We start from the raw sequence: 13,460 nt of genomic DNA, 5'->3' as shown, positions 1-13,460 counted from the left end.
TTTAACAATAATTATGCTTCAGGCTTTCAGGTAAACTAATTGTACGATAAACAATTAAAAATTGTAAATTTTATTTGAAATTAATTGGATAAGTACCACCAACTTGTAAGTATACCTAGACATCCATTTTTATAATAATAAGTTTATTTTTAATAGACAAAGTGAGAAAAAAAGTCTTCTGACACTTCCGGGTGATTATAAAGACCCCGATATATTTACAAGATCGCGGATACTCGGCAGAAGGTGGCAACAATCCAAGCTTTTCGAATCCCAAAATAGAATGGCTACATTAGCTGCTGGCTGAGGTTTGCAGCAGTGCAGCAGACGTTTGTCGCGGCTTAGAAGCCCCGAAGAAGTTTTGTGAACCGAGAAGAGACCGGTCGAAAAATATTTTCTCCACCGGTTGCGGTCGGGATAAATTTCTCGAGTTTCACCGCCATCCTGGACACTTTTCCTGGACCACATGAGCGTAAGTTTATATTAAAACTTCTAACTCCTACTAGATTTTTTCTAATTCTTTAAATCCCATCCCGAGTAACACTTATAAAAACTAAAATACCTCTTATTCATATATATATATATATATATATATATATATATATATATATATATATATATATATATATATATATATATATATATCAAGCTCGATTTATTTTTGATACTGTTTTATTGGATCTTTTGCATTAAAAACGGATATAAATCTGTGTGTTTATTTTTTTTTATTTTATTATTCAATAAGTTAACGTGTTGAAGAATGTATTGAGACTATAAACTAAGATGTGATCTGTTTGTTGACTGAAGAAACATTGCCATAAGCTAGATCTCAACGAGTGAATGTGTAGTCACGATGCTTAGTTTATTTTTGGCTGAGAGCAATGCTTTTTCCTTAGTTTCACAAATAGATTCTGATCATCTCATCCTGTTCTGTCGCTATAATACTCTCCCACATCTTATTATAAAATACGTACAACAACCATCGTCATTCTTTTATAATAATTCATCGTTATTTTATTAATAACAATACTTAATTCAACGCAAGTTAATTTATATAAAGCAACATATTTTTAAAATTATCAGATACTGTCTTTTAATTTTAATTGTTCAAACAGAAGTCAGGAGCAGAAAAGTGGCGGCCAATGGCCATTTCTAATCCATCAACACGCTTAAGAATGGCGCGTTCAATGCCTCATTGGGTTATGGTATTTTTTATGATATATTTATTAGCAATAGAATATAAATAATTAAAAATTTAATGATGGCAATAATAATAAAAATGATTGATTTTTGTTCAAAAGGCACAAGAACAATCAAAATCAGCAGAAAAATCACGACGACCGCCAACACCACCTAAAATCCCGCCACCATCTCTAACCGGGGACTGCGGCGATCCCGACTACGAAGTAATCGAGTTTACAGGAAACCCCCAGCAGATTTCGAGGACTAATAATAACGGAAAAGCATTAGAACTTACAAGAATAACATCAAGAAACAACAATAATAATGTCAATAAATGTGCTCTGTGTGGCGCGCATAATTTGTTCGCAAGATGTGACGCGTGCAATGAAAATTTTTGTGAGACTTGCGACGACATGAATCATAAACATCCCAAACGACGTAGTCATGTACGCAGACGAATTGTAACTGATCATAACCAGATGAATTTTCGTACTAGACCACCATTACCACCCAAAGGCGAAACTCCACTGAATCCTCCAGTACCACCGCCGAGAAGAAATCGTAGAAATACTCAGGTAGGATGCGCTCTATCCTGATCACTTAGATCCTTTGAAGTCTAATTGTATATGTAAATATTATATTTTTGTACGAAATTCTGCATTATTTATTTTATTTATTTATTTATTTATTCATTGGAAGTGTGCTTAAATTAATTTATGTGAAAATTATTTATTTAAAGAAGAAATTTTATTTTTTATAAATTACGCAGAGTTTCGTTATTTAGTCGAGTCACTACAACGATGATAAATATTAATAATTCTATGTCACACCGAGGCGACAATTATTTATTTATTGATTGTATAAATAATTTATGTAATCAAGTCGACTTGAAAGGACATTACAGGGCTAATAGTTATCACAAATAGTTGCTTTAATTCCTGAACCCTAAACCCTTTTATAAATATAAATTTAAATTACAAACAATAAACATAAATAAATTTAAATAATCATCGACACGAAGAATCACAACCAAATGAGTGTAAATGTTGGCGATCATGCTTTACGTTATCAATTTTTTGGCTTTCACACTTTTGAAAATTAAGATTAATTGTGATTATCAAGATCCCTCAGCTATTAAATGTAAGGTTTACGCGCCTAGGCAAGGCCATCGGTTAATCAAGATCCAGGAGGCATCTCGTTTTCCGATAAAGTTGGAAGTTTGAAAAGAAACAACGTCAATGTCCAAGGAAGACCACTGCCGTCTGCGCCAGAATCATCGTTAATTACATCTAAGTCCGTCCAGTCGCTTAATACTTCTAATAATGCTAATGATCCCAATGGAGCTGGCATGGATAAAATGTCAACACTTCAGGTTTAATTAATTTCTTATATATTTATCATAAATTATTAGCTCTATTTAAATTATGAATTAAATTTATTCGATAGGAGAGATATAGGAAGTATCAAGAAGCTATGAGAGCTCAGGATGCAAATAGAAGAAGAATTCCCACACCAGAATCTTCTAGAGAAGCTCCAAGTCCTAGACCGGTGAGTCTTGACAGTTCTAGAGGTAATTTGATGGTACCTCCGCCACCTCCAAGAACTGGAATGATGCAATCGTCGAGTGTTTGTGACTTGTCATCTCAGAACTTATGGAACCCAGCAATGCAACAGGTAATTCATCAATCATTTTCATGTCAATTTTTTAATTTTATAAATAAACTTATTTCATTTAATACTTTACAATAAAAATGGTACGTAAGAAAATTTTCATTAGTTTTCAAAATTTAATCAAAATAATATGATTTTAGGCTCAGTCGATGGCTCATCTGACTCAGCGTATGCCGATGATGTGGTACCCACCACCAGGAAGTCCATGGGACAATCCAATCAGTGGTTCTACCATGAGCTTGAATCATCCAGCAATGTGGGGTTATCCGATGGGTTATAATCAAGCAATGTTACCTCCTCATTATCCGTCAGCTAATGTATCCAGGTGTCCTAGTCCAGCGAGAAGCTACAAGTCTGGCAGACGCAGTAGAGCTGCTTCGCCGTCGTTCAGCCAAAAGTCGAGAAAATCTGTAGTGTCGAGAGTAAGGCGGTCACCGAATTCGACTGACGCGAGTTCTGAAGAATCTGATGACTCTGATTTCGATGATCAGTTGTCTAGAAGCTCGAGAAATCTTCGGAGGGGCAGTGTATCCTCGAGGCGAATCACAGGATATCATGATGTTGATGACAATAGGTCGACAATGTCTCGAAGTCGTCGAGGGTAGGTTTTGATTTATTTTTTTATCGATCTATAGATTTTATTTTTTAATATTTAATATTAATATTTTAATTTTTTTTTTACAGAACTTGGAGATCTGAGGACAGAATTAACGGAATCAATTCTTCATCATCACGAAATTTGGACTATGAAGATTTAGAGTTCCGTTCAGTGTCTTCTAGACAGCAGTCAGAGAATGACGATCTTCGCAGAAGAAGAAATACAATGGATCATTATTTATCTTCGCGACAAAATTCCGAAACTGATGATAGCCGTGGCCGTAAACGTACTGAGCCTACAAATGTTAATCCAGACTCACGATCGCGTTTAATGTCTTCTCGACATAACTCAGAGACTGAAGATGATCATAGATTGCGACGCAAAACAGAATCTTTTAATAATGATGAGAAACTAATGAAAAATAATGGGACATTACGAAGTCGTCGAAAGTCTAATGCTGAATACGAACGTGAAGTTTTAAACAAAAAAACGAATTCAAATACTACACGAAACAGACTTGCCAATTCGTCTGATAGTTCTGGCGAATTAATTACGACTAATAATAGTAATAATAAACGCGCTGAATCAGTTGTTAGGGAAATAAAAAAATCTCCATTGAGAGAAGTAAGAAAGTCAGTTGAAAGAGAAGTTATCAGGGAACCAACTCCTAAAGAATCAATAAAAGAACCAACTCCAGAGAAAAATTATAAAGTACAGCCCGATGAAAATATTAAACAAGATAAAATTAATGAAGCAACATCTTCGGTATCTCAGATTAAAGAAACTTCTCAACAACCAACAACAGAAGAAAAGACTGAAGAAGATAAAGAATGGGCATGCGAACATTGTACGTTCATAAATGAAGCTAAAGAGCGGGTTTGTATTGTCTGCTGTAAAACAAAACGGAGTGCGCTTCCTCCCAGCCCGGAGAATACTCCAGAATCTTCAGAAAACGTTCAAGAATCCACACCTGAGCCTTCAACAAAGGTTTCTAGCATAAAAATGTCCAATGGCGAAGAAAGCGGGGACAGCGCTGCGACTACCCAAAGCAAAGGTAGAACGAGACGAAAAATAAGCTTTTCTTTTGGTACTAAAGTATTTAAATAGTTTAGAACGAGTTAACTATTTTAAAAATATCAGAAGATTAACTATTAATATATATATATATTTAAATTTCATAATTTATTTTAAAAATTTTTAAACATTTTATTTTATTTATAAAAGCTATGTAACGTGTCTTGAATGAATAATAAAGAAATATTCGAATAAAAATTGAAACATAAAGAAAATTTCTTTTTTTTTATTATTCATTCAAGTAATTCCTATCCTACATTTGACGAGATTTTCCTTTACCAATTTATTTATTTTATTGCAGATGTAGAAATAGTCAAAAATGACCAAGAATTAAATTCAAACATTATTGAAGACAATCAAACAAATAAGTTAGAATCGGTATTAAATTCATCGGTTCGTGAGAACATAAAAACTCATGCTTCAATATCTACATCAACTTCTCCTATTAAGGAGTTGGAAGAAACTGCTTCTGAAGTAATAAAAACTCAAGATAATGTCCCTCCACCAGTTCCTATGTTGTCGCCAACTCCTATTCGAGCTTCAGAAACTCCTGTTGGACCTTCACCCGTCCCTTCGGTTGCTTCAATAGAAAGGGGGACATCACCTCCACCTCAAAGTATCGCTACTCAGGTTTGCATTACTTCGGATGATTTATTTATTAGAATTATATTAATAAAGAACGGTATAATTATATCGTATGAACTTTTTTTTAATATTTTAGACTTATGAAGTACCTCCTAAAAATAATGGAGTTGGAAAAAAATCTAAAGAATATCGCGATCAAAAAGGAATTTATCAAGATGAAAGTGATGGCGAGGTACGTTTATTGAAATAAATAATTTAAAAAGTACTATTTGCAATATTTATAATTGATATTGGAAGTGAGATTTTATTATAGGAAATAAGATACACAAATAGTCCAGATTTGTATCCTCGAGTCCATTATCAGCATATTAATCAACCAACTTCGTCTCATGGAACAAGAAGAAATTCTATTGATTCAACGCATCTTTATTTTCATCCTAGGGTAAAAAATTAACTGTGACCTGTTTTTCCTTAACTATAATTCCTCTTTTTCCTTTTTTTGTTTATATTATTTTAATAATTTATTTATTTTTTATTTATAATCCAGAAGTAGATGCTTTTTTACATTTTTGTTTATTGTTTGTACTTGATTTAATTGCGTAGCCTCGGTGTGATCATAGAATAATTACCACAACTTTAGATTGATTTAAAAGAAGTTATTTTGCGTTTGTAAATGTAAAGTAGTATTTTAAACTAAATAAAACAAAACTGTTACAGGACATTAATCAATCGAGATATCATCAAGACTCGCCAACAATTGGACTGGTGTCTCCAAGTGTATCGACTCTGACTCGTCAAGGCTTGGAGATTGTTGAACTTTTACGAGAAGCTGAACGTCAAGGATTTTCAGCTGATGACATTCAAGTGGCACTGGCACAAGGCGCTGTTAATCCTATTGATTGGCTAATAAATCAGTGGCCACATCTCATTGAAACTGTTCAAATTCTCGTTTCGACGAGGGGAAAAGAAATGCCTGATTGTAAAAATGACATTGGATTTTTATCGATTGTTGAAGCGAAAGAAGTTTTGCGCGTCTGTAAAGGTGATGTTTGGACGAGTGTCACTCGTGCTATTCAACTCAGGCAACAAAAGGTTTGCTAAAAAAAAGATGATTATAATTTGAAATTAATAGTAAAATTTAAAATACTAAAAAAAAATTTTTTTTTTAATAATTTAGGTCGCCGGAATAAAAGCTAAAGGTAATTTTTCATTAGTTGATGTTGTTCGAGCACTTGATAATAATGCAGGCAATGAAGATCTAGCATTATTAGAATTACAAAAAAATCAATTGAAACCATTTCTAATGCGTATATGGGGTCCGCCTGCTGGGGTGGAAAATGATGAAGCTGCTCCTCCTAAGGGTAAATTGATTGTTTTTTTTTTTTTTTTATTTCTTGAAAATATTTGATAAATATTCAATTATATGATATAGATGCAGCGAATGAAGCTGGTGTGGCGGGGTTGAGTGAACTCGTAGGAGGAGCGATGGATTTGGATGCACTGAAGCAGGTAATACCTTCACTTGATAATTTAGCAGAGTTGCAGGCTGGGTGTAAGCAGGATTCGACAAGAACAAAACCAACTGATCAGTTGTTGAAAAATGTTCAGGAGGCGGATGACAAAAATATTGGTAATAATTCTAATGATTTATCCAACAGTTTTAAAGACAGCGACCAACCTTGCACTTCACCAAGCTCGAAGACTGATCTGAACAAATTAGAATCTGGAAAAATTTTACTTCAAGAAAATGGAGATATTGGAAATAAAATCGAATCTGCTGAGCAAAAATCAGATAAAAAAGATATAGGGCAGACTGAAGAAATTAAAAATCAATCGGATAGTTCTGCGCAAAATTTAGCTGTTGAAAATTTATTATTAGCAACCAAATCACTGACTGAACAAGTTCCTGTTGAAGAATTGTCGCCTAAATTGGAACCAGAAGTTGTTTCTAATGATAAAATTGATGAAGTATTAAATGTACCAATTGAAACTCCTCAAGTGTCTACACAAGAAGCCGAAATTGTTGATAAAGAAGTAGTAAAGGAAGAAAATAAATTGGAAGTAAATTTGCCCGTTAAAATTTCTTCTAAAGAGTTAGTTGAAATAGAACAAGAAGTAATTAAAGAAAAATCTAGTAAAGAAAATGTTAAGTTATCTATTGATGCTTCTAGTGATTCAAAAAAACTTTTAGAAACTGAAGAAACTGTTTTAGAAACTAATAGTCCTGTAAAAGAAGAAATAATTGTAGGTAGTGTAAGTGAAGTTGATAAATCGGACATTCTTAATATTACCAAAAATAAAGACGAGGAAGTATTTGATAAAGCGGTACGTATTTCTGAATCAGAAATAAAATTTAAGAGCCAAGAAAAACTAAATCAAGCAACGCCGACCGTGTTATCTGCGCCTCCATCACGCATGACTGCCCTTAAATCATTGAAAAATCGATTGACGAGTATGATATCTAAATTTCCATCAATGAAACTCAGTTATGAGAAACCAGAGTCAATTGGAACCAATCAAGTTAATTACAAAGAATCAATGGATTCATCGCTTTATTCTCATCCTAATTTAATTATTAACAATATTAACCAACACGCTTCTAATGGAATTAATAATCATAATAATACTGATAAATTAAATGACGACATTATTTCACTTGATTGCGCTTCAACTCAAAATCATTTGAAAACATTTACATCATCTGCTACCATTACACCCACAAACAAAGAGGTTGTTCAAAAGATTAATGGTATTAATAAATATAATGAAACTATTAACTCAGCTTCTTCTTCTGACGATCAAGCAGTTTTAAAAAATGTTGCAACAGAGTACGAATCGCCTGTATTTTTTCAGAATACTCTGAGTAATGCAGAATCTTGGGATATTAAACGTAGCACTATTTATATTGAACCTTTGATGGTTAGTAAAGATAAAAAAAATGAAGACTATATTAAAAATAATGTAGAAGTAGTAGCAAACGTAGACGTAGAAGTTAATGGGGAAAATCATGAGCTAAAAGATCAAAATTTAAAAATAAAAATAACAGAAACTGAAAATAATTATAAAAACTTACAAATTAATCAAAAAGTAGATAATGTGATGGAGTGTAATAATTTTGAAAAAATTTATAGTAATGAAAATAAAATGCAAGTAGATATTGTTAATGAATCTGGAGATAAAGATGACTTGTTTGTTGACGCCTCTAGTTCACCTGAAACGTTTGAGCTAAAAATTACAGAGGCTCCTTTGTTGATTGTCAATGATGCTGCGCCTGTAGAAAACCCTCCGGTGGTTCGAGGCTCGTTAACAATTAATTTATCACGATTTTCCGATATGAAGGAATTTACGACCGAAATGCTTCAGTTTGCTAGCCAAGAAATATTAGAAAATGTATCAACAGGACCTCTGTCTCCTTTAGAAGCTGAGCTCCCGGAAATTTTCTCCGCAAGTTCGAAGATAGAAACGTCAATTGAAATAAATGAATCTGCAGTTAAAACTGACAGCGTTCAGACTAATTATTTCATTCCCAAGCCGAAAGCGAGGTCTAAATCACCGGTGAAGAGATCATTTGTGTTGAGAAAGTTACCCGCTCGTAAGTGCTTTGTCGGAACAAAAAGAAATTTTAATTTTGGAGGAGTACCAAAAGACACTGCGTTGACCAGAGCTAAAGAATGTGCTGATAAAATTGCAGCCAAGTCATTGATGTCTAGTCGAAGTGTGAATCAAGTTAAGAAAGCTGAGGTTGTTGATGTGAATCGAAAGGGTGAGTGTGATAAAAAACAAGAATTAGTTTCTCAGACAGAAAAGGTTGAAAGAGAAAAACAAATGAATTTGTCTAGTCAAAAAATAGATAAAGACTTTATTAATAAACCTACTCCGAAAAGTAAATTACCTTCGCGGATCCCGATTTTCCAGAAGAAACCGTGGGCTGCGGGGCAAACGATATCTGTAGCTAGTCAAAAAATAATAGAAGTTAATGTTTTGAAGCCTACTAATTCGAGTTTTAATGTCCCACGACGAACTATTCCTGTCTTGCAGCCGTTGGTTGGACCTCCAGCTGATAATGAAAATAAGAATGGTGGAAATGAAAGTAATGAAGTGAGCAAAAATGTTAATGGTAAAGTACAAAGTGAAAAAGAAAATAAAAATTGTATTTCTAAATTGAGAGATGATGGAAAATTATTGAAAAATAATGAGACTGCTCAGAGTAAAGATAGTCCAAAAAATCTAATTCGAGGGTTGACTTTTATTAAAGATGAAAAAGATACTTTAGGTACTGATAAATCCAAGATTAATGAATCCGTTAATCCTGAAATTGATTCTAGAGATGAATTTAATAAATATTCTTCTGAAGCAAGTATAGATGTAAGTGATGAAGAAGAAGTCTATGATGATGATGATGATGATGATGATGAAGAAGAAGAAGAAGAGGAGATTGAAGAAATAGAAATCGAAGATGAAGAAAGTTCCGAAGAAATTAGTGATGAAGAAGAAATAGAAGAAGAAGAAGAAGAAGAAGAATTAAGTGACTCTGAAACAACTGACACGAATACAAAAAGTTCAGTAATTATGCGTCGAATAAATTCAATTGAAGAACTTACTAACGCAGAATTAATGTTGAAGAAAACGTTAGATAATATTAAAGCAGAGATATCTGATTCAGAATGTGAAGAAGTTAGCTCTAACTCTCAAAAGTCTGAAAGGAGTGATGAAGCTGAGTTCTCTGAATCAAATGACTTACCAGAAGATCCTATTGAACTAAGTACTACAAAAAATGACGTCGATGTAGAATCTACGATTGTGTTAACTCTGCCTAAAACAAAATCTACTGAAATAGAAGGCGAAGAGAATGCAGTCACTCAAAGTACGTCTAAAACAATAAGACTAAAAGACTCAAAAGTATTAAAAGTACGCGTGACTGAACCTGAGGTAGTTGTAAATAAAAAAAAAGAGTCACGTAAACGGTTTTCTATAGTCGCCGAATATGTTCAGCAGTTTGAAGGTGATTCTTTAAAGCATGAGAGGAGGAATTCGAAAACTAAACAACAGGAAAGTGTCAAGATTACACGAGACCAATCACCCGTTAACGAGAGGGAGGTCAGTAGACGTGTCGAGTTATTAAACGTATATATTCTTCATAGGAATTTTGTCTACTGAACGTAATTAAATAAATGCTACATTGATAGTACATCGAGCAAACACCAATTTCTACAAACGACTTGAAACCTTTACTTTTTTTAAATAAAAATTCATAATTAGCCAGATTAATTATAATATAGCAAACAATATGAACAAAAAAATTTTAACTATTTCTAATTAATTAATTGGTAGGTATTTATGATCTATCATTAATGCTTTCTGCAGTTCATTATCAAGCATCCGCTTATTTTATCAATAAAAAGATCATCAGTTATTAAGTTCGTTTTTAGACATTGGTAAAAAATTTAACTAATTAAATTTAAATTCTAATTATTGTTTCAATATAGAAAAATAACGAACAGAAAATTTGAGAAGAAATGTTTAATTTATTTCACAGAGAACAGCAAGGCGCTTACTAGCAGAAGGACGAGTGTCCAGCTACGATGAAGCCGAGATAGCAGCAAGTTTAATTGGTCTCAAGTTCCAAGATGATGAGGCGATTCATGCTGCTAAAGAATGCACAAGCGTTGAATCTGCAATAGCATTTCTTCAGCAAGAATGTGAACTCTGTACTGGTCGTTTTGCTGTCAGCCAGATGATCTCAATGCTTAAGTGCATTCATCGATGCTGTAATGACTGCGCAAAAAATTATTTCACCATTCAGATAAGCGATCGCAATATAATGGACGCCGTGTGTCCATTCTGCAAGGAGCCCGACTTGAAAGATGCTACAGAAGATGAAGTTCTTGAGTACTTTAGTATTTTAGACATTCAATTAAAGTCACTATTAGATCCACCGATCCACGAGCTATTTCAAAGGAAGCTGAGAGATAGAACTTTGATGCAAGATCCTAATTTTAAGTGGTGTGCTCAGGTAATTGTAGAAAAATATTATTAATTACAAACAATTATTGATGAAAAAATTTTTTTTCAGTGTTCTAGTGGATTTTATGCAAATCCAAATCAGAAACGATTGATATGTCCAGATTGTCGATCTGTTACTTGTGCATTTTGTCGAAAGCCGGTAAATAATTAATTTATTTTTGTTAAATAAGATTATAATTTAATTTTTTATATTGCTGTATTTAATTATTTATTTGTTAATCAACATACGCCTATCGGAAATATAAATCAATAGAAATTATTTCAAATTAAATAACATTAATTTAAGGAGATTAATTAGAAATTAATTAAAGAAAAGAAAAAACGAGATCAACTCTGTGTAGTTTAAGGTAAAAGACCCAGTTATTGACATTTGCAATTTTATTTTAATTAAAAAAAATAAATCAACTCTGATAAATTAATAATCATAATTTTTGAATTGTAAATTTTAAGATAGTTGGTTTTTTGAGAACATTTTATTTTTTTAATTAGAATAAAATTGCAAGGGTCAAACAACCAGGCCAGTGTCAATAACTGGATCTTTTACCTTGTATGCAATTGAATAATTGTTTTTTTAATATTTGACATAAATGCACTGAATTATAGTGGGAAAAACAGCATGAAGGTATTACATGCGAACAATTCGAAGAATGGAAAAATGAAAATGATCCTGATAATCAAGCAATAGGATTAGCTAAACATTTAGCAGATAATGGAATTGATTGTCCTAAATGTAAATTCCGTTATTCCTTATCACGCGGAGGTAAATTATAATTTGTCTATAATAATTTAAATTAAATAGTTCATTGCTTGATTAAATGTTAAAGTAAATACTTTTGTAATTTTAAAGGTTGTATGCATTTTACGTGTAATCAATGTAAGTATGAATTTTGCTGTGGCTGTGGAAAAGCTTTTATGATGGGTGCCAAGTGTACAGTCAGTCCCTATTGCGCAAAACTTGGTCTTCATTCTCATCACCCACGAAATTGTCTTTTCTATCTTCGTGATAAAGAACCAGCTCAATTACAAAGTCTTTTGAAAGGCCACGGCATTGAATTTAACACCGAAAATTTATCAGGAGATCGCAAATGCAAGGTTCAACTGCAAAAAGAAACACCGACTGGAGTTGTAGATGCCGTTTGTAACTCAGACGTTGTGGAAAATCACGCCGGACTATGCAGGTAATTAAAAAAAAGTATTGTTGATTATCTTGAATAAAAAATTTTAAAAATAAAAAGTATTTTGGAAGTATTTGGAAGATTATTATCGTTTGTGGTTTATAAAAAAATTGTATAATCTAGGATTCATTATAACGAGTATCTAGTCAGAAAAATTCGTTTGTCAAAATTGGAACCACTATCGTTATTTAATATTGATGATCTAGAGACTTGCATTAAACGTGCTGGGTTAAATTTACCCGCAAATTGGTATCGACGTGATCCTGAGGATTATCGTCGTGATCTCGCGGAGGTAAATTTACAAGTAATAACATGAGTTAAATTAAAAAAGGCACTTTTCCCCGCAGGCAGCACTACGTTGAGTACTTGGCAGGCCTGGTACTCAAGTCAAAACTGGACCCTGTGACGATATTTGATTTGAACGAGACGAAGCAGGAGTTGCGCCGCCGGGGAAAAGTCCCGCCTATCAAAGCACAAGAAATGTCCGAGCAGGATTACCTCAGGACGTGTATTCAGGTGACTGATTCACACACGCTCCTTAGTTTAATCCTCTTCTGGATAACACCGCTTACTTACTAATATGCATGCTGTAAATAATCTGCTTTCTGTAACTAATGATATTTAATTTATATCTGTGACATTTTTAACTAATATTGATTTATTTTCAGGTAGTGCAAAAAGAAATTCCACTGGAGTAATCGTTATTATTTTTAATATCTAAATTTTATGTATTTATTGTTACTCTATTAATTAATTACATATAGTATTGTTTTAAATAATGTAATATTTAAATAAATTATTCAAAAATTATTTATTGAAGCTGTCAATTTTAACTTAATTTAAGTTAAAATTACTTTTAAAATTATGATTATTTTAGTTTATAAGGAATAAAAGAAAACAATTATAAAAAAAAAAAATTAGAAAATATGATTCATAGTAAGTAAATATGAGAATCAATTTAGCAGATATTTAACAATTTTTAGAATTTTTTTAACAAATAAATTATGGCAAAAAAAATGAGAACAAAAAATTGACATGTAGAAATTTTAAAAAATTATAAATGCAATTTTTTAAAAATAATTTTTTGGAGCAAATTTATTTATTAAAAAAAATTATCAAGTGACAGCTGACTTTAATGTCATTAAATACTTAAA

At 32.4% G+C, this 13,460-nt stretch overlaps 1 protein-coding gene across 5 annotated transcripts; it reads left to right on the top strand.

The window, feature by feature from the left end:
* The first annotated feature begins 213 nt into the window (after positions 1-213).
* LOC123272525 (E3 ubiquitin-protein ligase lubel-like) lies at positions 214-13,116 on the top strand. Of its 5 annotated transcripts, XM_044739412.1 has the most exons (20): positions 223-469; positions 1,113-1,202; positions 1,299-1,754; positions 2,339-2,551; positions 2,626-2,853; positions 2,991-3,451; positions 3,535-4,502; positions 4,824-5,152; positions 5,244-5,339; positions 5,421-5,549; positions 5,825-6,199; positions 6,285-6,468; positions 6,540-7,432; positions 7,961-10,204; positions 10,644-11,120; positions 11,181-11,270; positions 11,735-11,891; positions 11,979-12,309; positions 12,654-12,822; positions 12,975-13,116. In XM_044739412.1, exons 1-20 carry the CDS (start codon positions 464-466, stop codon positions 13,002-13,004), a joined length of 7,926 nt encoding a protein of 2,641 aa, XP_044595347.1. In that variant the 5' UTR covers positions 223-463; the 3' UTR covers positions 13,005-13,116. The 5 variants fall into 5 exon arrangements, 4 of the variants coding, with proteins under 4 accessions (XP_044595331.1, XP_044595337.1, XP_044595323.1 ...); XM_044739396.1 differs by lacking the exon at positions 12,654-12,822 and adding an exon at positions 12,430-12,598 and having other exon boundaries at positions 214-469; positions 6,540-10,204; XR_006511099.1 differs by having other exon boundaries at positions 215-469; positions 6,540-10,204; positions 12,658-12,822.
* Positions 13,117-13,460: the final 344 nt, after the last annotated feature.

Source organism: Cotesia glomerata, linkage group LG1 (genome assembly GCF_020080835.1).
Source record: "Cotesia glomerata isolate CgM1 linkage group LG1, MPM_Cglom_v2.3, whole genome shotgun sequence".
Taxonomy (NCBI): Eukaryota; Metazoa; Arthropoda; class Insecta; order Hymenoptera; family Braconidae; genus Cotesia; species Cotesia glomerata.
Note: the sequence above shows the minus strand (reverse complement) of the source record. Positions and strands in the feature narration are given on the sequence as shown.

What these genes read in the sequence shown, in the direction of transcription:
- LOC123272525 (XM_044739396.1), top strand. An exon ending in ATCTTTATTTTCATCCTAGG is followed by an intron (nt 5,550 to 5,824) that starts GTAAAAAATTAA and finishes AAACTGTTACAG; the next exon opens with GACATTAATCAATCGAGATA. An exon ending in ATTTTAAGTGGTGTGCTCAG is followed by an intron (nt 11,121 to 11,180) that starts GTAATTGTAGAA and finishes ATTTTTTTTCAG; the next exon opens with TGTTCTAGTGGATTTTATGC.